The 26847-nt window shown below is 36.7% G+C and overlaps 1 protein-coding gene across 7 annotated transcripts in view; it reads left to right on the top strand.

The window, feature by feature from the left end:
- LOC125413989 (putative ATP-dependent RNA helicase DDX60) overlaps window positions 1-26847 on the top strand; it is a 337410-nt gene that overhangs the window by 146315 nt on the left and 164248 nt on the right. For all 7 annotated transcript variants that reach the window (XR_015736168.1, XR_015736167.1, XM_087900928.1 and 4 more), the window contains 12 exons: window positions 661-827; window positions 1301-1459; window positions 4779-4928; window positions 7033-7152; window positions 8451-8546; window positions 11916-12031; window positions 13210-13352; window positions 13468-13577; window positions 18087-18191; window positions 18725-18853; window positions 20258-20382; window positions 24569-24727. Coding sequence is in view for 5 of the 7 variants with exons in the window: in XM_087900928.1 (XP_087757054.1) it covers window positions 661-827; window positions 1301-1459; window positions 4779-4928; window positions 7033-7152; window positions 8451-8546; window positions 11916-12031; window positions 13210-13352; window positions 13468-13577; window positions 18087-18191; window positions 18725-18853; window positions 20258-20382; window positions 24569-24727 (1579 nt within the window). In the remaining 2 variants the exon portion in view is untranslated. The remainder of the gene's footprint in view (window positions 1-660; window positions 828-1300; window positions 1460-4778; window positions 4929-7032; window positions 7153-8450; window positions 8547-11915; window positions 12032-13209; window positions 13353-13467; window positions 13578-18086; window positions 18192-18724; window positions 18854-20257; window positions 20383-24568; window positions 24728-26847) is intronic.

The raw sequence follows: 26847 nt of genomic DNA, 5'->3' as shown, positions 1-26847 counted from the left end.
TCTAATGCTTTGTGTGGGCCAATCACATATCATATACTGTATGAGTGAACTGAATGCTCCTCGGGGGGAAAGACCTTTGTTTCATTTACTTGGTATTCTCTTGTTTAATATCTTCCAATATGGGTTGGTAGTACTTGTTTAATAGGTGAGAGTGTGCGCCAACTAAAAGAAAGGCAGAACCAAAACAGATGTGAACATGCAGATGTTAGCACAGGAGATAATAAACAGTGTGGATGATACTAGGGAAGAGTCTGAATATGATAGCTGGAAGAGGTGGATTGCACTGAGTGAATGGAATCCGGGCTTATATCCAGTATTTCTCTGTGGATCACAGAGCTAAATGAATGTTACTAAGATTATAACTTTGTATTTAAAATCATGCAGCTATTTTCTTTTAGCAGAGGAGACATTGCAATAAGAGACAAAGAAAATATAATTTACCATAAAATTTTACAAACTCCAATTTTAATAATATATTATTTGTGAAATGTAGGATTTGTATCTACTTTCTATTCTCACACATCCATTAATGGTGAGTAAGATAGTGAGTTTCAGAAACAGTAATGAAGAATGATAGACAAGAAAATTGATCTTTGTTAATAAACATTTGCTATTTTGATGGCTTTTATAACAATTTTATTATTTATATTTTGTGCCAAGGTGAAACAACAAAAGACTTTAGCATAGCTGTCGATATGATGAAGAGAATCCACTCCTTGCTGGACAAACACTCTGAACTTCTGCAAGAAGCAGATCGGAAACTCATAGCCAGATGTCTTACGTGTTTAGGGTTTGATGAGCTAGCAAATTCTTTGTATTCAACACAGGTAACATATTATGAGAGCTTCATTTTAATTCAGTAATTATTTGCTATACAAAAAGCATCCTTCAAATACAGTCATCTCTTTTATGTTTATTTTTAATAGAGAATATCATCATATTTAATCCACCTGCCAAAGTTGAATTATTCAAGCACTAGAAATTTTTTAAACAACTTGAGAATCACACTAATTTCAAATTATTTCTGCAGTCTTTTAATTATTCCGATAATTCCACAAAAACAGCTCAAATCTATAATAGTGTTGACTTAAATATGTCAGGATGTAGCTACAAATCTTAGAGTAAACATTTGAAAATTGAACATCTACTGATTTACTTGTATTTCAGAAAAGTTATATTGTATTTATGGTTTTTAAAGGGTCATTAAAATTCTTTCATATAGAAGTTCATGAACATTTCAATGATCTAAATGATGGTAAAACTTAAATAGCTTGTAAAATCGTCTTTTCAAACATTATAGAATGCAGCAGATGACATAAAAATGACAAAGAAGAATAAGCATTCAATTGGAATTGGACCAGTTCGCTTCCAACTACAATATATGGGTCATCATTTGATACGAGAAGAAAGAAAAGATCCAGATCCCAGGGTTCAAGATTTTATTCCTGATGAATGGCAGGTAAAAATATAAATAAAAATAATTCTTAAATTTTGTAATTATATATTTGTAATCATGTACCATGGAATTTCTTATCATTACTGCTTTCTCTTTCTCTAGGTTTGTTAATATCTGTATTTATTGTGGACTTCATAATATTGAGTTATTTCACGTTATTTTACTTAAAATCATTGTTATTTAAAATGTTTCATTTGGACTATTTTTTTCATTTACTATATAGACCATTTCCTTGGTAAGGTATTTGATGAATTCACATGCGAAGATTCAAAGCTTAATAGTGTCTGTGCTATACAGCAATTATAATTCTGGACCAGGCTCTAAGTTTTCTCTCATAATCCATTTTTGGGGGGCATAGTTTTCTAGGCTACTTCCTGCTGATCGGAGTTGCTGATAATCTCACAGGGATCTAAAGAAAAATTTTGAATTATGGTAAAGTCTTGACTGAAATATTCTATGAGGCTTAATTATCTCAGCTAGCAGACTTGAGACTGTTATGGATGTTGAACTCAGACATCTGGGCCATCTTCTCTTATCAGAGATTTCTCAGGGGACTTCCTTGATCAAACCTGATTTGTTTTTAGCCTAGAATGAATCCACAGCCTTTCATTTCCTGTGGAAACAAAGCAAAACCTCTTCTCCAAAGTAACATCTCCTTTGACTTAAATTTTGAATTCAAACCATTTTCAAAATATATATGTTGGATTAATCCAGTAGTATTTATAATCAAATGTTTTTTATCAGCTGCTGCTCCTCCCTGAGAAGTCAAACAATTCAAAGACAACACAGTAGTATACAGTATCCAGATTCTTTGTGTATTTTCCAGCTTTATGTAACTTTATTTTTACCTCTATTTCTTTTATTTTTATTTTTAATTTTTGGTTTTTGGGAAAGGGTTCTCTGTATATTTTTGGCTGTCCTAGAACTCACTCTAGAGCAAGCTGTTCTTGAACTCATAGAAGTCTGCCTGTCTTTGTCTCTCAAGTACGGAGAATAAAGTTGTATGCCACCACATCCAACTACTCTCTTCCTTTTTTTGTTTTTAAAGGTCTTCATTCTTTTTTTTTCTCCCAAGGCTACATAATTTTTAAACACACTGTGTCCCATTCATAGGTTGTCTTCATCTTAAATTATCTCTCTTTTTCTGACCACATGAGTCTTTAATGTGCTAAGTGATATGGCTAAATTAAAGCCATGGCTTTGCTGGCTGGATCCACCACATTCCTTAGTTTCTGAGAGTGTAGCTTTATAGCAAAGGTACTTAAGGTAGTCATGTTTATTGTCACAATTCTATGGAGTTACAAGGTCCCTGCTACCACCAAAAAGCATGCTGTTGGTTACTCATTAACAACATTTAAGTGCTTTGTGATAGAGCCTCTTAAAAAGTCTGCAAGGTATTTGCATCTAAAGCTGAATCAAGAAGCCTCTCTTAAATAGACACACTTGCCTATAGCAAACAGAGCCCACCTGGGAAAATGCTGTTACCAAGAAGCTATGCTTAACTCTGCTCTTTTTGTGTCTAGAATTGCTTCTCAAACTCTCTTAGGTTTTAAGTGGGTTTATTTGCCATATTGCCACCATTTTGTTGACAGAGGTTTCTGTCCAGCCTGTTCCCAAAGTCATTCAGTCCCAAAGAAATGCAGAGAAGTCTATATTAATCATAAACTTGTTGGCCTGTTAGCTCAGGCTTCTTATTAACTCTTATAACTTATACTAGCCCATAATTCTTGTCCATGTTAGCCACGTGGCTTGGTACCTCTTATCAGCAAGGCAGTCTCATCTTGCTTCCTCTGTGTCTGGATGACAACTATGAACTCAGCCCTTTCTCTTCCCAGAATTCTCCTTTTCTGGTTGCCCTGCCTATACTTCCTGCCTGGCTACTGGCCAATCAGCATTTTATTAAAGCAATACAACTGATAAATCTTTACAAGGCACAAGATCATTGGTCCACAGTATGTGTGCACACACACATATTTGATAAGTTGAATATTATTTACTTATGCAAATGCAATTTTGTAGGTTCAGTCTAAATAGTCCCATTCAGTTCAGATTTTGTAAACCACTTCTAATTAATGTAATGAAAAACCCAAGGAAGCCTAGCTTAAATATAAAGATGCTTATTTGCCTGCCATTTCCTGTTTTAACATCAGAGTTTGGATTTCCCCATTGGTCTGGCTTCCAGTGACAATTTTACAACAGAATGGCAACACATTTTGGTGGGGCAGCTTGTGTGAGAAAGCATAACAATGAAAGCAAGAATCAGAGAAAGATAGTTTGACTGAGGCCTTCCATAACAAATCTTTTACTTCCCAAGGCTATTACTCATAGTGACCTATGGAATTCTAGGTATACTCCAGTTCTTAAAGTTTTCAATTACTCCGGATATCTTCAGCATGGGGACAGGATTCCAGGATTCCATGGAAACTTAATACCACAAGAAAACTGCAGCATGGGCCTTTTCTTATGTTCTTATGTTATTCTTTAAAAAATTGCTGATTTTCTATGAGCAGGTGACCAATTACTTATTTCAGTGTAGACTACAGGGCAATCAAATTTACTCTTCCTGTTCACAAACCTTCTAATTCTTTTATGCCTCTTTCATTCTGAAGTGTGTCATATGTGAACTTGATTCATGGGGTGGGCAGTTTGACATTTGAGAGTTCTTTATGTCTTCTGTACTTCCCATGGTTTTCCATTCTATTCGCTACTCATCATCTGGATGAAGAAAACCATAAGATGCAAAGATGATGCTCCCAAATAGTTTCCCATCAAGAATATGCAGCAAAGTGAAGGATCTTTGCTCTCTCTGCACTTCAACCATTTGCTTAGTGCTATAAAAATGTGGGTTGGCTGGTTCCAACAACCGTATTTCTCAAAGACTCTCTGTACTCCTAACTATTAAAAACAACCTTTCTAGTAATATGACCTTTTTTTATGACACTATTTTTGAGTGATTTTTAAAATATTATCATATACTCATTGCACAAAAAATGTGTCATTATGGTCTTTTCTCAGCGTATGTTGTATACTTGGATCACATTTCTGTCAATACACATACTTGCTTCAGTGCCCTCCATACCGATTCCCTCTCTTTTAGTCTTTTACTCCATTTTCACACATCCAACTCATCTCTCAGCTGCTAAAGCAAACAAATTGCATCATTTGAAGGAATGAGTTGTCTATGAGTTCCCTTTTAATTTTTTTGTGAGTCCACACCTTTCCACTATGGAGGTTCAGAATAATCATAAATGGAAAAAGAGTGATCTCTTTGGGTAGCAAAAGACTTGTTTGATTGACACTAATCATGGTCTGACCCCTGCAGCGAGAGCTCCTGGATGTGGTGGATAACTATGAGTCTGCAGTGATTGTTGCCCCCACATCCTCTGGCAAAACCTATGCTTCCTACTACTGCATGGAGAAGGTGCTGCAGGAGAGTGATGAAGGCGTGGTTGTGTATGTCTCACCCACAAAGGTAGGAATCCAGTGCATGTAATATTTTTTTATGCCAGAACTTATTCAGAAATATTAGACATGGATATGTAGCAGATCCATTTATTTATTTTCACTAGTTAAAATTAGCATACAAAGTAATGGTCTTCCTAACATAATCTTCATACATAGATTTTTTTTATTTTTTGACCCTCCTTCACCCCTCCCTTCTCCTACAATATAATTTCCTCCACTGCTCCCCTAAGTTCTTCTGTATCTCCATTCCATTTTCAATGGTAATTATCTATTACCTTATTTCTCTTCCTCCTTATGACTTATTTCTCCTTTCCTGATTTCTTTTCTACTTTCATGACTTATATCTACTCTAATCAACATTATACATATACATATTCTAAAAACTAAGTTTTATGAGCAAAATATAAGAGAAAACATATGGTATTTGTCTTTCTGAATATGTTATTTTCCTTAATTAATATAATTCCAAGCTCCATCCATTTTTTTATGAACAACATTGTTTCATTCAATATTTGAGTAGAATTGTGTAATTGGACATTTTCTTTTTCTATTAATTTATTGTTGGACATCAAGACAGCTTCCACTTCCGAGCTATTGAGATAGTGGAAATATGAACATGGATGTTCACATATCTCTCTAGTAAGACTCGAAGACTATTGGTTATATACTCACGAAGGGGTGATGTATCTAGGCCATGAGTGTTTCATTTCTCATGCTTTGTGAAACCTCAGTAATGATTTATACAATGGATATACCAGTTAAAACTCTTACACATAGTGGCTAAGGGTTCTCCTTTCCACACACTTTCCTCCAACTGTTAACATTTGTTTTGATTTAACTATTCTATTTGGAGTGAGATGAAATCTCAGATCTTTCTCAAGCTTTCTGTTGTCATTCTGTGAGTTTCAGAATTCAGAGGTAGTAGAATTTTTAGATGTTTATATTTTTATATTTAGATGTGAATTCTTTTGACTAGTGATTTGTGCAGTATTAATATGCATGACTTTTGGTCTGTGGTATTTCTTTATTCATGATGTACCTGAGAACACATTTGTCTACTTTTTACATTAGAGGAATTGGTCCTTTTAATTATTCATCAACTTTTCTGTAACACATAATATATCTTTTTTATGAACTGTAATGAAATATACATTTATGGATCAGGCTTTTACCTTAGCTTATTATAGTTATTCGTACCAATGATAGTATTTAAATTTTTGTATAGTCAGTATTATTCACATTTTCATTTGTGGTTGTCTTTATTAGTGTTCATTCCTATTGCTGTGATAAAATACCATGATCTAAGAAATTTTGAGAGGAAAGGGTTTATTTTAGTTTACACTTCCACAGCACAGTTCATCACTGAGAAAATCAGGGTAGAAGCCCAAACTGGGTAGGAACCTGGATGCAGGAATTGATCCAGAGGTATGATGTTTCCCTCAGGGCTTGCTTCTCCTGCTGTGTTATAGCAGCAAGAGCCGCTAGCCCAGGGGTGACAATGTCCATAGTGAAGTGGACCCTCCCACATCAGTTATGAATCAAGAAAGTTAACCACTGGACTGGACTTTTAAATATGTTTACAGATATATTTTAAATTTTACATTATCATCTATATGGTACATACTTTTGGTACTATAACGTGTGTAATAGATGCTTGAATTTTTATAGAGTCCACCGGCCAGGCTGCCTGCTAGATCCTAAGTGATACAATGCAGATTTGTATATGTAGTCAAACTTCTGACATCTATCTGGAGTAGATTCTGAAATATGATACAAATCTATTTAGGCTTCTTCCTGTGATAAACTCAGATCATGAGGGGTGATTTTTCAACTGTTGTGCTATACATGTTGATTCTTCTGCTATAAAGGTTACATTTGTCATTTTACTTTCAAACAAATTCTATTTCTGTTTTACAGTAGGTTGTTGTTAATCACAGTTCAAATTTTTAATCCAAGAGCTCAAATGGAGAGTTTTTACTACAGGTAGAGAAAATGGTTTGTTAATTTTCCTGCATAGTAAAACATAGTTTTGTAAATCCCCATCAGTCCACCAAATTATGCTAATCTACACTTTATTATGTAGCTAATACATCTGTTTTCCTGTCAATCAGGCGCTTGCTAATCAAGTGGTAGCGACTGTTCAAAATCGTTACACCAAAATTCTTCCAGCTGGTGAAGTTCTGTGTGGTGTTTTCACTAAGGACTACAGTCATGATGCCCTTAACTGCCAGGTTTGATATTCTGTTTAATAAACTTGACATCAGATTATATAACAATGTTACATCTTTTTGACTATAAATCTAACATCTTTTCAAAACCTGTAAAAATAATTTCCTTGAATTTGTGAAGAACAAAAATATTTCAGGGAAAATATGAATTTGTTATATTCTAAAGAATGTGAAAAATAGAATTTATTTTATCTAAAGATACTTTTGTTTTGATTTAAACTTTACATTTATATGTTGTTTACAATGGGATTCAAAATGATCCAAAGATCTTTCCAAGCTACCAAAACTTAGTGGCTAGAAACATATTATCATAATTATTTTCTCTTGTTCAAGATATTTTATTTAAAAATGTAATGTGGTATTATAGTTAATGAATATATATTGTAGTATTAATGAAGTTATAGTTTTCTTTCTTATTGAATTTTCACATCAGAAATTAGGATAAAACAAAAATTAAGACATACTTGTAAAGCAATATGTAGTAGACTTGGCAATATGCAGTCTGGATTGTTTTTCAAAGAAACATCATTCAACATAATTTCTCTGTAGTGTTAGATTTGAAGAATCAAAATAGTTAAAATTAATGACTTTGATTTTTATATATTTTTCTTTTTAAGCTATTCATTTAGTTAAAGCAACCTTTTTATTCTTTGATTATTGTATATATGTTTCAAGTATATTAATCATAGCCACCCACCCCCATTTTTTTCCTTCTACCTCTTTTTGTCCCTCCAACCCATATGCCTCCCAGTATCATGTCTCTTTCCCAGCAGCTACCAAGTGCCAATAACTCCTTTAAGGGGGTGTTGCCTTGTGAGCTCCTTCCTCATTCATGCTGGAATTTTGACTGGTTTGATCTTCTGCAGGTTTTGTACAGAGATAACCACAGTTACTGTTAGTGCATGGGTGGAATTGCCAGGCCTTGTTCAGAAGACAGCAGTTCACAAGACTCTACCCCTTGCCCTGACTCTCACCTTCTTCCCATCTCCTTTACTGATTGTTTCTTGAAGGAGTAGGGAAAGAGGTCAATGTAGGTGCCCCATTTAGGGCTGGACACAGTTGGAAGGCTCATAAAGAAGAATCTGCTCTTCAAATGTGATATTCTTATATTTTGTCTCAGGACAAAATTAAAGTTTCATGTGGTTAAAGCTAATACATCAGAAGTGTAATGAATCCAATCCTTAAATGTGGTATCAGATCTTAATTATTAGAGATACATCCAGGACTCAAAGCTTTACCTCATGTAGTTTTATACCTATGCACATTCTAAGTGTTTCTTCACCCCCTACTGTTGTGTTTAGGTGCTTGTTACCGATCCTGTTTCGTTTGAAAGTCTGCTACTGGCTCCTCATCGCCAAAGGTGGGTGAAGAGGATCAGATACGTCATATTTGATGAGGTAGGCTTTGTTTTACCTCTCAGGCTAACTTCCCAGTGCCCATAAATATTACATGTCTTTGCTGCTTTGGGACATCCACCCCTTGATGGAGTTCAGATTAGGAGGCAATTTTCTTCTGAGCTTTTCCCCAACTGAATCATCCTCTTGACTCACGTCTGTGTGACTCAATAGTATGTATTGGTGAGAGATCTGCATGTGTGAGGAACTGGTCATTACTGGGGATGTTGTTGTAGAGGGACATAATTAAACTCATGATACACGTTTTCCTCGAAAAAAATTAAAATTCTGTCCAGTCTCCAAAGCAAAGGTTTTATGTACCAGCAAATGATACTGATGATACAAACAGTTCTGTCTGTCACAATCCTTAAGGAAAACAAATACCCTATTCAAAATGCAGTTTTATGAATAGGTTTTTTATTCATAAAAAATTGTGAAGAAATCCAGAGAGAGAAAAACTTATTGTTAATCTTAAAGAGACAATGTAAGGAAGCATTTGCTTCCAGTTGCAAAGGAGGGTCTGATCAAATGGGCTGTATTTCAAGTAGTAAACCTTATCTCAGGTACACAGCTGGCTCAGGCAACCTGGGAGGGGCCAACAGAAAAAAAGATGTCAGCTTCCTCGTCTCCTAAGATATAGCCACAGCTCAGAAATTAGTCTAAGTCAGAAAACCAGAGAACCTGGAGTCCCACTGAAGTAGTACCTGTGTATCAGTGTCCCTGAGCACTAGAGTGGGGTGAAAACCAATGTAGATGCAGACGTTCTGATGGAAGCCACTTAGTGGAGTTCTATAGCAGCATCATTCAGTATATTTATTCAGAGACTTAGAGCCCCATAGAAAAGAGCATTTTTCTATTCCTGTATTTAAAACTGAAAAGAAAAAGCCTATATTTAGCTTATTTTCACTTCACTTCAATAATAATATTGGTGATAAATAATTTGTAGTCCTGGAGATTAAATGCAGGTCATTGAAGTAGTTTACCATTGTCCGAAATCCCCAGCCTTTTCCTTTGTGTTATAAGCTTGAAATTACCAAACAATCCTTGCTTTTATATGTTTTATACTGACTTACTATGTTTAGTTTTAGTTAACCTATATGATTTGTATTCTGGGGGCTTTTCATAGTTTTATTTAAATAATACAAGCCATACATAATGGTAGGTTAACACTCATGTGAAAAATTTACAAAGCAATCTAGAACACCTAGTTGTAGCTTGAATTCCAAACCCTGAAATGATGTAATATTGGACACTACAGTTCTTCCAATTTTATATGAAGGCAACTGCTAAAGGCTTCGAAGGCTAGTGTCTATTCTGCTAAGGTCAGGGAAATTGCATTACAAAAATCAAAGTTAAATATTTAGCGGAATTGTATGTCATTCTGTCAGGGTCCAGCCTTGATGTAAATCATTTCTTGTATCAGAGAGATGGCATGGGAACACACATTTTTACACAACTCTCTTGACTTTATAGGGAAGGAGTTTTCATGAAAACTCCTTTCATGAAACTTCCTTTCATAGAAGGGATCCTTCATGAAATCCTGAGTTCACATTCTGAAAATCACCTGTGTTTATTCTCCAAACAGCTTTTATATCAAAACATAAACTGAGGGGGAGTTCATTAGCATCTGTTTCCTAGGTAGCAGGGAGAAGGACTGTGGTCACGTCCACACCTTTCTATGCTCATTTTGTCACATCTTCCTATCTATGTCTGCTCTATATGCTTGTTCACGTAGACTGAAAAACATCTTTTCTCCAAATGACCTCCTGAATTATAATAGAAGGAGCAAAACAGCATTAGCATATCCTGACCATTTGCTTAGAATGACATCAGGCTGTCCCACTATCAAAGGCTAGGTGACCACCTTTTGTATGGCATGTGCAAATTGTGTCTTGCCAGGTGGGTCAGAATTCTGACTGCCATACAATTAGGAATATTGGCCTATATAATTCAGCTCCTACATCATCTGACCAAGAAAAAGCCATACAGGTGGTAGAAAATATGTATATATACATCTCTACACCTGTATGTAAAACTGCTTCATTAATAGTAAGTCTTTTAAGGGTTATTTCCAGGGGTCAAATTTAACTTGTTTATTTAAGACTACATTCAAGGATCTTTCATTCATCTAATTTAAGGTGGTCGTGCATTCATGTACTCAGCCTCATTTGAGAAGGCTTTTCTGGAGGCAGGCATGGTGTCAACGCTAGAACTGTTCAGGTTAGCAGATATACATTAAGTAGGAAAGACAAGACAAGTGAGAGAACACAAGTACTCATAAGATGCCAGTGGTGCTTCTTGTAAAGATCAAGAGTGTCAGTCACCACGCAACAATGGCAGAAGGCAGGCTGGAAGACCACTCTGGGATGGATGGATGATCCACAGAACCTTTTTAAACTTGTGACACTAAGATGAACTTCACTATCGACAGAGGTTTCTGTCCCATCCGATCCTGCAACTGCTCAGTCCCAAAGAAACACACAGAGGCTTACATTAATTATAAACTGGTTGGCCCTATTAGTTCAGGCATCTTATTAACTCTTATATCTTACGTTAGCCTATAATTCTTGTCTGTGTTATCCACGTGGCTTGATATCTTTTATCAGCAAGGCACCCTTATCTTGCTTCCTCTCTGTCTGGGTTACAACTGCAGACTGAGTCTTTCCTCTTCCCAGAATTCTGCTGTTCTGGTGGCCCCACCGATATTTCCTGCCTGGTTACTGGCCAATCAGCCCTTTATTAAACCAGTACAAGTGACAACTCTTTACAGAGTACAAGACCATTGTCCCACAGCGCTTCACAGATTCAGAAGTCATGGTTATATTTGTTGGCTTTTCACTTTATTTCTATGAATATTTTAAGCAGTGAGACAGCTATGTGAAAGTTCTAGCATGGGAAGTGTGTGCTAAGAAACAAAGAAATGACTGCTGTGTGGGGGTAATTGTAAGATTGGATGAGTGACTTCACATGATGCTGGAATAGCAACAGAGGGCCAAATAAGCCAATCATTATGTGTCCCATGTAATACTTGCATTTAATATACAAGGAAGGAAAAAATAATTAACTACTGACATGACTAGATATCATTTATCTCTGAAGGATATCATTTTTTATGTGATGTCAAGAATGTAGGTGATAAATTAGGACAATAGTCACAAAGGTACTGCGTAGTAACTGAGGTGTGGTGTTTTGATTGTCAGTACACATGGCAAGAAATACATAGGCCTGAAAGAATGTTTTGAAAGCAAAATGAAAAGGAGTCACAGGTAGATTGATTAAAAATATTAATGTAAATTCAAGTGTCGAGATGTTATTTTAATTTACCATTCTTAAAACTAACCTTTCAATTGAAAACATTCTTTTCTTTTATAGGTACATTGTCTTGGTGGAAAAAAGGGAGCAGAAATCTGGGAGCATCTCCTTGTGATGATCCGATGCCCATTTTTGGCCCTTTCAGCCACCATAAGCAACCCTCAGGATCTTACTGAGTATGGATTCAGTCATACTTTGGACATAATGTTTATCTATTTTGAAAGTTTGAATTTCATAATCCTTATGGGTTTTAAAGTTATCTCAATTTCCAGTTAACTCATAGCACTCTCTAAATATTCAAACTGCTGTCTGTTTAGGTCTTTCTGATATGTCTTGGCAACTCTCTACAAGGAAATACCCAGCACCCATTGGGTCAGCTCTCCAGCTGAATAGGAAGTATCATGTCATAGCTCCAGAATAAAATGAGAGCTATATATTCCTTTTCTTTCCCTCACCCCCTTTACTAGGAAACATAAACCAAAATGATAGAATGCTACATTTAGCCATCGATTCCAAAATCATCTCATTTTGTAGATTGACTTGATTAGAAAGAGAGCAGAGCTTTATTAATTGAAAGCTATACATCCCTATATTGAGCTCAAAGGTTGACTACTGATAACAACGTATCCCCTAGCATCTCCCATGTGTCACATTTCATCGAAAGTACTTTGCATACAGTAATTTTTTAAATATCAATGTACTACTATTTCCATAGTTATTATTAGATAAAAGTACTTTTACAAGTCTATTGATTTTTAAACGTAAAAGGCAGGCACAGAAACATTAAATGTTTCATGCAGGACTCAGAGTTAATAGTAGGGAAGTTAGAAATTTATTTCAGGTTATGTGGCTCTAGAAATAATTTCCTTATATGAAAATTTTAAGACGTAAGTTTTTCTGTATATAATTATTTAATTTCATGTAAGCTATTTCCAAAATAATGTATGAGTTACTTTTGTGTTAATGTGAACAAAAATACCTTAAGAGAGAATTCCTTTATTTAGACTCAGGGTTTTAGAAAGATTTCAGCCTGTCACAGTGGGAAAGAAAAGGAGGTGAGGCTTCAACCATAGAAGTGGGAGCCTGAGGTGACAGTTTGTTTACATGGCAACAGACAGGAAGCAGAGAGAGCTAGATAAGAACCCTTGGCCAGTATAATCTTTGTGATGGCTGATGCTGGTTGTCAATTACTCTTCAAAGTCCCTCTGCTAGTGACTGACTTCTGTATGCAGCTCCCAACTTCTAATGATTTCACAGCTTTCAAAATAATATCAAGGACTGGTAGCCAAATGAAGCATGAACAATTGGGCACATTACTGATTACAATCATAAGTAATATGTCTATGTTTTAAAGGTGGCTCCGGTCTGTAAAGAGGTACTGGAAAGAAGTAGACAGTGCAATGGGAGAAAAAACTTTGTCCAAAAGAAATGCTGGTTCTCGTGGCAGTCATCACAAAGACCAAGCACAAGCCAGACAGTCATACAAAGTTAGACTTGGTATGTATGTTCTGTGTAGTTGTATAGCCTTGTTTGTTGGTTTGGCTATTTTCTTTAAAATTATTCCACTAACCATATTTTTGATAATTTGGAAATCTCACTCTTCCCCTTTCAGTGATCTACGGAGAGAGATACAATGACCTAGAGAAGCACGTATGTTCTGTGAGACAGGGTGACGTTTGCTTTGATCATTTTCACCCATGTGCCGCACTAACCACAGATCATGTAAGTAACAACCTTTGCCACAGTTGTTCCATGTCACAGCACTGTCTGGCTAACAGCTGAAAATACAGTGTTGTACAGAATGCATCTGAATGCTAGAATGCTAGAATGCAGAGGGAACACTAAAACTTTGTTCTCGTTTCTGTAGTTTCTCAATGGTAGGATGCTAACATCCTAACTCTTCAGAGTTTAGAAACTACTAAACACTTTAACTTGATGATTCTATTAGTTTGGGGACATTATTTCTTTCCATTTCCTTTTTTCCCCCATCTGTTAAGCATCCATGTCTGCCTATCTCTCTTAATTAGTACCATTAATGAAATGTTGAGGACAGAATTTAATCTCTGCTCTCTGTGCAATTACAGCTTTGTGTGTAAAAGCCTCATATATAAGAATGTGAACAATGTGTAAGACCTTAATCCAGAAACACATGCTTCCCATTGCCATAACTATCAAGTCCTGCCTCTGATAATGACTCAGCAAATTAGAGACCTTGAAACAATGTCAAGAAGTCTATTGAATCATGCGGGAGAATTGTCTGTATTCTGTAAATCATATTTTAAATAAATGCTGATTGGCCAGGAAGGAAGAATTGGAGGAAGAACCAGACAGGAAGCAGAGGTGATGCAATAAGAACAGGAGAATTCTGGGAAGGAGGAAGCTTATTCCTCCCAGTTCTGATGCAGGAGGGTTATCTGTCTATGTGTTACTTTCATTGGTTAATAAAGAAACTGCCTCGACCTTTGATAGAAAATTAGGTAAGCAGAGTAAACAGAACAGAATGCTGGTAGGAAGAAGGCAGTGAGGCAGTCACCATAACTCTCTTCTCTGAGACAGATTCAGGTTAGGACATGGTGAGATACAGATTATTAGAAATGGTGCAGGAGAATTGTCTGTAATCTGTCAATCATATTTTAAATAAATGCTGATTGGCCAGGCAGGAAGTATAGGCGGGAAAACCAGACAGGAAATAGAGGTGATGTCATGAGAACAGGAGAATTCTGGGAAGCAGGAAGTTCCCTCCACCATTCCTGCCCAGACCACCAAAGAAGCAACATGTGAACTGACAGCTGAAAAAGGTACCAAGCCACATTGTTAACACAGACAAGAATTATGGGTTACTGTAAGATGTAAGAATTAGTTAATAAGAAGACTGAGCTAATGGGCCAATCAGTTTATAATCTTATGGAGTTCTGTGTGTGATTTTTCTTTGGGGTATGCCGGATGTGGGGTGCCAGGCGAGACAGACACATCAACAAGCCGGCCCTCATGCTACACAGTTCTGCCCAGACCACCGGAGAAGCAAGATGTAAGGTACCCCACTGAGAAGGATACTGAGACATGTGACTAACATAGATAAAAATAATAGGCTAACATAAGTTATAAGAGCTAATAAGCAGCCTGAGTTAATGGGCCAATAGTGTTATAACTTATGGAGACTGTGTGATTTTCTTTGGGGTTTGCCAGCTGTTTGGGTATTGGGCGGGACATAAACCCCAACAAACTGGCTCTCATGTTACAGGAGGGGTCAATTTTTAAAATATTTCCTGCCTATACCTGACTTTTTTTCTCCTACTGCCTTGAAAGTTTCATTTTAAACTCACATTGGCCTTAAAATGATTCCCATTTCTTTCTCTTCCTTCCAAAACCTGAATAATTAAGTATATTCTAAATTCTGATACTGAATATGGTTTCTTAATTATAATTCTATTCTTTTAAAAGCTTTACTGGACTTTTTTTAAAGAGCTAAGTAAGTTCTTGAGATCTAAGGTCTTTCAGGGGCTTTTCTTACTTATATTGTATTTACAAAATGTATTTTTCTTGGAAGCCCTCATGCTACTACTATCCTGTTCCTCCCAAATACCATATGCCAATGCACAGATCTTTTTTTTTTGAGGTTCTTATAATATGAAGACTTTTTTTTTTTAGAATCTTCTGTGGTTTCGTCAACTGGTTGGTTAACTTCTCCACAGCACTTTGTGTTTGTGTGTCAGCAAAGTCAGATTACCACTGGACCTTCAGCACTTGCCTTTTAGTGTTCTGAAATAACTGCTGCGGGATGAATCTCCTGTAGCTCCAGTTACTAAGACATGGTGGTGTGGATACTGGTTGTTTTTAAAGAATAGCTTATTTGAATACTTGCACATTTTATCTCTTTTAACCGTCACAATTGTAAGATGGATATTCTACTCTAACTTTCATTTTACAATAATGGAAGTGAGAGATAGACAACTCACTCACTACTGCACTAAGCAAATGGTACGACCAAATGTAATCTCAGACCTTTGATTAGCTCCATGTTGACATGAAGGATTTGTCTATCACATCTACTGATGAGTGAACTCCACATGACAGTATTTGACTGTGCATGCATTGCAATGACTTCCACAGCCAATGAAATGAATATGAATATGGAGTTTTTCTAGTAAAATGTTTGTGAAGAAAGCTCCTCTTGTTAGTGATAATGGCCCAATTCAAACTCCAAACTTAACTGAACTAGGATAGAAATCCTATGACTTAACTTATATTGAGAATATAGATGTTAAGCCAGTCATCAATAATAAGGAAATCCATTTGTTCTCTCCCTCTCTTCCTTTTCTCTTCTTTTCTTTCTTCTTTCCTCACTCTCTTTCAGATATCTACAGATTTTCACATGTAATCATCATTATCCAGTATCTTTAAAACTAGTACAATACTTTAGAAATTACTTGTTTTGTGTAAAGAGATTAAGAGATGTTACCTTTAAAGAGCTTCAAGTATACTGGTTCAGTGCTTGCTCCAAATACCTTCCCTCTCTGCCTGGTAGCTAATAATGGAATAACTGGAAAGCAATAGAGTAGCTATAGTATGATCTGACCTTATGCAACTTCTGCAAAGATCATGCTGTTGCATGAGTCTTTAGAGTCTTAGAACTTGGTAGCAAGAATATAGAGTAATTTCTAGGCTTAAATGTTATTAAAAATGTTCTACCCAGAGCCCCAAAGACTACCGAGACCAGATTTGATGCAAAAGAAAAGAGTTTTTTAAATTATTATAGCATGTCGGGGTCAACAACCCTACACAAAGGCAAAAAGGAAGCAGGGACTTCTTTTAAAGCCTTCCTGAGGGGAGTGCCCAAGGAAGTTTGGTCATTTTAGATAAGATTGGCTTAAGCAAGTGACAATCGAAATAGTATGTTCTAATTGGCTGGGGCTAGTCAGTAGCTGGTCATGGACTGGTCAGGGTTACAGTTTGGGGGCATGCCTGGACAAGTCCAAGAGCTGCTGCGGAGGCTGGCTCAGCCCTGGCCTGACCTAGTATTGCCTATACCAGGCCTCCTCTTAGCTGTTGGGGGTGTTGGAGATTGATTGTCCTTTATTCATGACTTCCTCAGAAACTGCTTGTTTAGTTTCAGGAGACTGAACCAATTTTGTACCAAACATATGGCTAAGATTTGTATCTATTGCCTCATTTATTTTCACAACAAACTAGTGACACAGACATAACTAATGCTTTATTTTAGAAATGAGGAAACTGAACCTTGTGTAAATGGTAAGAAACTTAAGCAACCCTAAGCCAGTGACCCAACAAAGATTTGTATTTTTAAACTTATGAGGAATCTTAGATTAATTTTTGTTTCAACTTGGTTTGGCTGAAAAAAATAACCACTCTCAAGTGATAATTAAAAGAGAAAAGAAGGCTAACATCGGGGGTGTGGGTAGATGGATGTCTCTGCAGTTAACAAGATACTGTAGAAGACCTGACTGAGTTTCTTTCCCAGCACCAACTGGGCGGTTCACAACAGCTTCAGAGGATCTGTCATGCTGTCTTTTGACATGGGAGAGGGTGAGGAATCTCTCCACATACACATAATTTTAAAAACTCTTTTTTTTATTATTATTAAATTATAAAAGTTTCCATTTCAGCCCCTCCTCCCACCACCCTCCCACTCCCCCCACTCCCTCTCCCCCTCCCTCTCCATCCCCCAGAGCAGTCAGGGTTTCCTGCCCTGTGGGAAGCCCGAGTTCCTCCCCCCTCCCTCCAGGTCCAGGGAAGGTGAGAGTCCAAACAGACTGGAGCGCCAAAATCCAGTACATGCAGAGGAAGCAAGTCCCAGTGTCATTGTCAACGGCTTTTCAAAAAGGCTCCGGGCCAGCCACATTCAGAGAATCTGGCTGGATCATGTCCTCGTTCAGTCCCAGTCCAACAGGCCTTGGTGAACTCCCATTATATCAGTCCCCTTTTATCAGTGGGTGCTCGCATCCCTCGCAGTCCTGATTACTTTTTTTATTTTCTTCATCATTCTGTTCCTCATTTGGACTGTGGAGTGCTCAGTTCGGTGTTCCAATATGGGTCTCCATCTGTATCGCCATCCAACGTCGGATGTAAAAACTCTTTTTAATAAGCAATAGACTCATTACAGTCTTCACCATTTTTCCAGCATTTAATGCTCAAAGCAAGCATTTCTTGTAAATGTTGTTACCCCATAGGTAAAATAAGATAGTAATAAGCTCAATTTTATTTTAATCATAGATTGAAAAGCATGGATTCCCTTCTGACCTTGTCTTTTCACCTCGAGAAAGCATCCAGCTATATGACACTATGCTTCAGGTCTGGAAGAGTTGGCCCAGGGCCCAGGTAAAGAATCTTCATGACATCCATGCTGTTATGGTCGAGCCGACATTGCTCTTCAGAAACACATGGTCACAATTCCTATCACTTGCATTTAAATTACATTGCTAATAATTTCAAATGATTAGCAGACCATTTCCCAGAGGATATGGCTTCCTTATATCTTCTCAATTAAGTGGGCTAGAAACAGTGTTTAATATCAATTTCTGAAAGTGTTCCTTCTTTCTTCTTCCCAAACATTGTGGGAGCTGGGACTCCTTTCCCAATCTGTGTTTCTAGTCCTCAGATTCTTTTCTTCTCACATTGTTCTTTATATCCTGAGTGCTGGTTGCTTTCCCTGGAGACCTGTTTGCTCTGTCTTTTTACCTTTGAAGAGCTCACACATAGTTCTTGTATAATAGAAGGTACAGGGAGGTAAGAGAAGTCCAACTACCTCTAACCTAAGACATTGTAAAACGTTCAGGGAAGAATATAATTGAAAGATATCTTTAGATTTTCTGGCATTATTTTTATGGAATTTTGTGGTCTTCATTTCCCAGGATCTGTGTCCAGAGAACTTCACTCATTTTAAGAACAAAATAGTTATTAAAAAGTTGGATGTTAGAGAATATGAGAAGACCTTAAAGGAAGAATTCACAAACTGGATTAAAAACGGGAACGAGGAGCAGGTATTTTCATGCATTTTGGGCAAAGCATTCTATTTTTTTTCCTGAGTTGTGTCATTCAACCAGTAATACCATTTCTCTGCTTTGCAGAGTTCATTGTTTGTTTTAAACTTTTAAGTTTGACTTGCAGTGCAGCAATTCCAACCCGGATCAAAAAGAGAAAGGAAATTTTTTAAAAAATCTCTTCTCCAGTGTATCCTAAAACTTGGCAAGAGACTACAGATTCCTCTTGGATTTGATGGCAAACAAAAGAGAATACAGGGCTCGTGTTTGGGATTTTTGGTGATTTTGGCAGCACAGAGATGGCACTCATGAAGCTGAAACACATTTTCTCTTTTCTTCCTTTCTTAGTTTTGGAGTTTTATTCTCTTGAAAAATCATGTTTAAGAATTTCATGTACATGTGTATAATGGTTTCAAATTCACTCCCCGATTCTCCCCTCCAAGACCTCCCATAGTACTCCTCTACCATTTCTCTTTCAACTTCACACTTCACGGCTTCCTTCCTAAACTCAATGCTTCCAGTGTATGAGTTGGTGTGGGGCCGTCCACTGAAACATGGGCAGCCTATCAGCATATGTGAAGAACACTAAGTGCCCCCTCTCATAGCAGCCATCTTTGGCAGTGGCTGCTCAGCTAGGGTGAGACTCTGTGAGCCCCTCCTCAATTATGGTGAAATTATTTTGGGACTGATCTTGTGAGCTCCTTTGCAGGTATTCACATAGCTGTGAGCTCATGTGTTCTATGTCCCTATCATGTCGAGAGACTCTGGTTTGCAGCCTTGGGGTTTTATTCCTTACGACTTTTATTTTAAATTTTAAAAATTATTCAAGTACTAGAGTCTCACCTGGAGCTATATGCTTACACATTTATTTTGTTTAAGCTTATAGTCTTAATCTATCATCAAAAGTTGAGATTTCCAATTTTTTAATAGCATGCATAATATTTTTTTCATGTGATCCTCTCCCCACCTCATAGCTTGATTTGTTCTTTTTTTCATTTGGAAACATGCTATAGTTAGGTTACATTTCCCTGTGCTTATCTGGTCATTCAAACCTCTTAGTCAGGTTCACTGTGCTTGCCTCTGCAGCATGGAGGGGGCTTCTTTCTCCTGCTACAGTGGAAACAGCACCACTCACTGAGCCATCCTTCCCCTTCTGCCAGATTTGTGTTGTCGCAAACAATTGCAGGTGTGGTGTACAGTGCATCAGAAGTTTGTTGTTAAGTCTGTGGTTTGTGTGTGTCCTTGCTGTGGCTGGCCACAGTCTTGTGGTATACTGTCCTAGGATTAGTTTAAAGAACAACAAAAACAAGGATTAAACAACAATGAAAAGATTTTAATCCGAGTGGCCATTCCTGTCTTTGCTGTGCACATTTTAATACAAATGCTTTCTGTTCACTGTCACAGGCTAGAATGGTGCTGCAGAAGCTGAGTCCCGACTTCCATGACCACTCAGGAAGGATGCTGGATTTGTTTCCGCATCTTGTTGAGAAGCTCAGGGAAATGGATAAGTTGCCTGCAGTGTTTTTTCTGTAAGTCATTCAAGTTATTTAACATTGGGGACATAATTTGTGTTAGGTTACTTCCTTTAACGTACATGAAACTATGTACATTGCCACTATTGAATGGCATTTATTATTACTTTCGGTGTTCATTCATTTATCAAAATCATATGACTTTCTTAAAGTCATAAAATTGTCTACGTCCACTTTTCCTCATTCTAATTCTGTTTGTTTATTTCTTTGTTTGAGACAGGATCTTGATATGTGCCCATGCTGGCCTTCTGCCTCAACCTCCTCCCTGCTAGGATTATAGCTAAACATGCACAGTTATACCCAGTCTTAGTTAAGTCCTTAAAATATTATTAGTGTTCTACCAATTATTTTATTAATTTTGATACCTCATTTTTTGTATTACTATAAACTATAAATTTTGTTTGTTTGCATCAGGTGTTATTAATAATTTTTGGTACACACCTTGGTTCTTTGCCAAACCCACTGAACATAGCCATCAATGTTGCTATCCCACACAAAATTTAAGTTTTTATTATATGCTACAATATATGTTGGTAAAATGTTTTGGTAATTTAAACAATTGTAATGAGAAATATGACATAGAGTCAGTGATACCTTGCCGAATTTCATGTTATAGAATGTAATAACCTAAAATCGAACAAACTAATTTGATGGATTTTGTCAGTTCTGATAAAATGGCACCAAGGGTAATTGGTATAAAATAGATAGATTAACCTTGTTAATATGTGACAAGAAGAGAATAATTTACTTAATATAAAATATCTGATTACTCTCAAGCCACAGTATCTTTGAATAAATAAAACCATTGTATATAAAGTTTAATAGTTATGCTTATGCACGGAAACATACAGTAATAAATCATAATTGGTGATCAACACTCAAAACAACGGTAGTAGGTGACGTAAAGTCCTATTTGATTAGTTTTGGAGATTGAAAGATTTTTCCTTTTGCCTTTGTATGTAGGACAAGAAAAAAAATCTCCTGTGCCACGAATAATTCATACACTTTATCTGCTTCACTTCCAAGTACAGCCATGGATGTGAGAAGCAAGAGCCATTCTCAGTGTATGAGATATGTCTGCAAGATAAGTGCAGTGGTGAAATCAGAAAACACTTCTTGATAATTTATGTATTCATATGCATATAAGCATGTGCAATTTTTCCTCTAGCCTGTAGAAAAATTAAATTGGTCAATAGGTTAAAAGGATACACACTAGCACAGAATAAATAGCACCTGGTGTGGAGTTTCATTAGGACATGGTGACCCAATGACATTAGAAATGGACCCTTAACCCTGAATTGAGCAATGCAGCAAGTTGTAAAACTGTGACGGTAAATGAGTGTGTGCCATTGTAGGTGATGGGGAGGAGAAATGGCTAGGAAAATTAAGTTTTTCATATTTCTCTTGTTCTCAACTTCTCATTGTTAATAAAAGAAGGTCATTCTCCTTCTGGTACAAGGGTGGAATGTTCTGAACTTTGCATTCATAAGGTATCTGAATATGATACTATTAACTTAAAATGATAGGTAAAATTCTACGTGTGGAGTTCGATCTTGGTCACTTTCAAAGTAATAATGGATTGTCTATAAGACAAACTTTGAAAATCTTTTCTTGCATGTAGTATGAATGTTAGTCTTTAGTGGCTTATCACATAGTTATAGCCCCAACATTCTGTTCCCTGATATCTGGAAAAAAGTGTGTGAAAATGTTGATATGTGTTTAAAGGTATGCATTTCAAGGGCCAGCCTCAGCATAAATTCAGCTTCTATCCACTTTAGGTGTATCATTGATTGACAGTCACTTAATGACTGTGATCATACAGAGAATTTTTGTAAGACTAAAATCAAAATGTTGTCGATGTGTAGTCCAGTGGTATAAACTATTAATCACTAATGTGAAATTTCTGGATCAATTTCATTCCATGTAATTCCATATCAGACAGACTTAGGAGGCAGTTACTAAGTATTGTAGATTTTTGAAAAAAAGATACACTATGATGGAAATGACTGGACCTTGCATGACAAAAATAATACCACAATGATACAGTCAGAAATATAGATTAAAAGACATAATGCTGTGTGCACTCATGGGTAGATCCCTTAATCTATATCTCGATTTTCTCTTCTGCAAGAAGGAATGACAGAGTTGAAATAATATTTGATATAATAGTTGTTGTATCAAATGCAAACCAGTTAGAATTGCACCTGGGCAGCAGTAACAATAATATGTTTATCCTTCTTGTTATGTTGTTACCTTATGAGAATTGACTGTCATTTCTTAGTCACCACTTCCCCAGAGAAGTTCAGTGCATCTCTGTGGATTTATATTTTTTCTAATTTAATCTTGTGACACTGACTGGGAATACATCCCAGGGCCTTAAACACTAGAAAATCATTCTGTCACTGAGCAATAGCCTCAAACATTTTTTTCTTTTTATTTTCTGATAAGATCTCACCAAGTTTCCCAAGCTCATTCTAAACCCACTCTGTATATTAGGCTAACCTTCAACCTGTGATTCTCCTGCCTCAGCCTTCTTATTAACTGGAATTGTAGACAGGTCTGTGACAACAGACCCAAGTTCGCAAGTTTAAAAATACTGGGTTTACAAAGTATTTTTAAAAAAATCTTCTACCTCACACTTTAAGCTTAAACTTTATTATAGATTTCCAACCTGCTATCTTCTATAGTACAATATTGCAATGTTGCCCAATATCTACTTCTGACACGGCATTTGGATCCTTCCATAGTAGTGAAATGAAATGATTTATCTCCCAGCCTGCTTGTCATCAGAAACTCTACATTCCAAACAGTTTGAAATTCATGTGATGCAAACGAGATGTGTTTGCTTTTAATTTTTCTGGAGAGAGAATTCAACCAATGTTTGTTGCTCAGATCTGAGAAGTCTAGATGATTAAGATCCAGACTTAGATGAACAGGGTAAGCCCCAGGATGCCAAGGTGTCTGTACCTTTAGAGACTTAGATATTTATATTTTCAAAGGTTAAGTCCAGGAGACCTTCTGGATTGAAAAGTCATGACCTCCATGGCTTCCTGCCTTCTAGAAAGAAGTGATCATGTGACAGAAGGAAACTGTCTCTTTCCACTTTGCCAAAAGAACAATGTTTTGGGGGACTGACTCAAAATATTGCTCATCTTTCAGGAGGGTGTGTGCAAGATGGAGGTGATTTTCTCATTTTTCTATTTGCACATCACTGCTTCCCTCATGTCTGGGCATGTCTGGCCTGTACAATTTTCATGAGCTCATTCTTCAGTGTGACAAGAATATAGCTAATGAGAAGTATGTGGACCTAGGGCAACCAGAATTCAGATTAAAATTCACATAGGTGGACTTTCAAAACCCAGCAGGTGTATGCCGTGGTTTGCAGGTGAAGTGCTTTCCATTGGTGTGTGTCTGGACCGTCGGTGTTAGCTAGTGGAGCTGTTTAGGAAGGTTGTGGTAAGCTACCAGATGCCACCTCACCCGTGGACTTGGTCTGAGATGCAACAGTTTATACTTTTCAGATTACAGCTACAAATTAAACAACAGGTTGCAGATTAAATCTCTGCACATCTGTAAGACTTCTTGGGTACCTTAATTACTTTTCTATTACTGTGGAGAGATACCATGGCCAAGACAACTTGTAGAAGAAAGAATTTACTGGGGCTCATAGCTCTAGAGAGTTATAGTCCATTATTATTAGGTCAGGAGAATGTGACAATAGGCAGATAGACATGGTATTGGAGCAGTGTCTGAGAGAGTATATCATTATCAGAAAGTAGGATTCGGACAGAGATAGCTAACTGGGACTGACAAGGACTGTTGATACCTCGAAGCCTGATTACAGTTGCATAACTCCTCCAACAAGATTAATCCTTCCTAATCCTTTCCAAACAGTTCCACCCACTACAGACTTGGTATTCAAATACATAAGCATGTGGGGACCATTCTCAGCCCATTCACCATACAGGGCCATTAGGGTCAAACCCTGAAATCTTATAGCCAATCCGATTTGTCGCTATGCTTATCCTTATCCCAGTATAAGTATCTGTGTTCTTTCAAACTGTAAACCAGTTTAAACCCTTCCATTACTACTTCTGCTCAGCCATTGTTCATAGCTATGAGAAATGTACAACCAGGAAAGATGGACAGACTGAATTTTATGGTATTATTCATTTGCTTCCAGATTTAGATTCGAGTCTGTAGAAGAATGTGCCAAGGCTGCTTGCCAATTTCTGGAAGATAAACAGGAGGAGACGAGGTCTTCGAAAGCTGATAAAGAAGCTCATGTCATTGCTAATAGACTTCGAAAAGTTAAAAAATCTTTGGAGAAACAAAAGATAAGGTAAGTATTTCACTAAACAAATTGACCGTGTAAGGGTTTGTAACACACTAATGTCCTGGTAGGAAATACATGTTTAAGATGCTCTATAATGAAGTTCTAATTACTGCTTGGATTGTTTTTGTTTTTAAATTTCAGAGGAATAATTGGTTGAAAATAGTTGATTGGCAACATGTATTCTTTGGTTGCATAGATCAGTTTAATTTACGGTTGTTTGAAGCAGATCCAGATTCTACCAGTCTATGTGTATTACAGAACTTGACAGGATCATCCCACATTGTCTATGTGACTCGCTCTTACTCATGATACATTATCACAGTGTGAGCCCTACAGTGAGTTTTGGACTGGGTGACCATACCAATTTTACTCTTGGAATGTCATTGCTCTCGGCATTAGCTATACTATGTCCTTCCTTTGATCCTCTCCCCCTTTAGTGACTGTGTCAGTTGAAAACTCTTATTTTCCCCTTATGATTGCAGAGATCTTTAAAAGCCTTGAGATTCTCCAGATTTACTATTCTCCATCTTAACTAACCTGTGCTTAATAAACTTTGAAATTGATTAAATTATCCCATGTTTGGTATTCTTTTTTTCTGTCGCTTAGTTGATGGAGTCTCACTTCTACTGTTGATTATTCAACAATTTTGACTTTAAAAAAATCTTCTTCTATGCATTTCCTGTCACTCCTTTTAGGATATTTGTGGTTCTGTTCACTTCACTTCTCCTTTCATCTCTTTCTTTCCATGGACCCAAATATCTGTCTCTTCAGCACCTTTACCATCATGAGTTCTCATAAATTTATTCTCTTTTAATTTTGGACTCATTCCTGGTCTTAGACTTACATTTTTGTAGGTTCTGCATTATTAATTTGGGAGATAAATTATTCTGTGTTTTTAGAATATACACACTGACCATCCCTTATCTGAAAGATATAAAATCTGAAATCCTTCAAAATCTGAAAATCTGGGTGCTCAGGTAACACTGTATGTGGAAATTTTTGCATGATGAAACTTTGCTATATGTATAAATTTATTTAAAATATGTATAAAATTGCTTTCAGACTATATGTAGGGGGGAATATAGATAAAATCTAGCTCTGAAGCTACAAAGAAATTCTGCCTCGAAAACCCAATATACATACATACATATGTATGCATGTATGTATGTTTGTGTGTGTATACATATATATATATATATATGTGTGTGTGTGTGTGTGTGTGTGTGTGTGTGTGTGTGTGTGTGTAATATCTAAATAAATTTTTGGTTTAGACTTTGGTCTAACCAATATCCCAATATCTAAACCATATCCCAAGATATGCTGCTATGAATTGGACCATATTTCAAATTCTAAAACACTAAAATTAAGTTCCCAAGCTTTTATTATAAGGGACACTAAAGCTTTATCATTTTCCCTAAATCCTAAGCCTCTTTACAACAGGAAGCATACATTTTCCTCTTTGCATCTCAATAGCCTGACAGATAATAGTTGTTTCAAGGATTTATCTATAGCTCTTCATCTGAGGGTGAGTTTTCATGAGATTTTTCCAAATCCATGTTTGTTATCAACTAGTACTGTCATTGTTCAGGTCTTGTTTTGGTTACCGTACAGTTAATATTTTGTGGATGCAGCTTCTCTGTCATATATAGAAGACATTATCTGGTAGCAGATGTCCCTGGTGTTTATAACATTTTTACCCCCATCTCCTCAATGTTCCCTGAGTCTTAGATGTAGGAGTTGTGTTATAGATACATCGAGTGGGGAATAAGCACACCAAATTCAGGTTTTCTCTGCATTTTGACCAACTGATAATTTCTGTGATGAGCTCTCTCTACTGCAAAAAGAAGCTTCTTTGGTCTGGGTGAGCGCTACTGTTACAGGGTGGGGGCCCGCTTGTTCTTCCCAGCCACCTGGCTAGCTTAGCCTTGAAATAACCACACAGAAACTATATTAATTAAATCACTGCTTGGCCCATTAGCTCTAACTTCTTATTGACTAACTCTTACATCTTAGTTTAACACATTTCTGTTAATCTGTATATCACTATGTGGCAGTGGCTTACCAGGAAAGATTTGGCATGTCTGTCTCTGTTGGCTCCATGGTGTCTCTCTGTCTCTTTGTCTTCC

The sequence above is a fragment of the Myodes glareolus genome, chromosome 23 (genome assembly GCF_982192425.1).
Source record: "Myodes glareolus chromosome 23, mMyoGla1.1, whole genome shotgun sequence".
NCBI lineage: Eukaryota > Metazoa > Chordata > Mammalia > Rodentia > Cricetidae > Myodes > Myodes glareolus.
The sequence above is the reverse complement of the archived record's forward strand: the minus strand, read 5'-3'. Positions and strand labels throughout refer to the sequence as shown.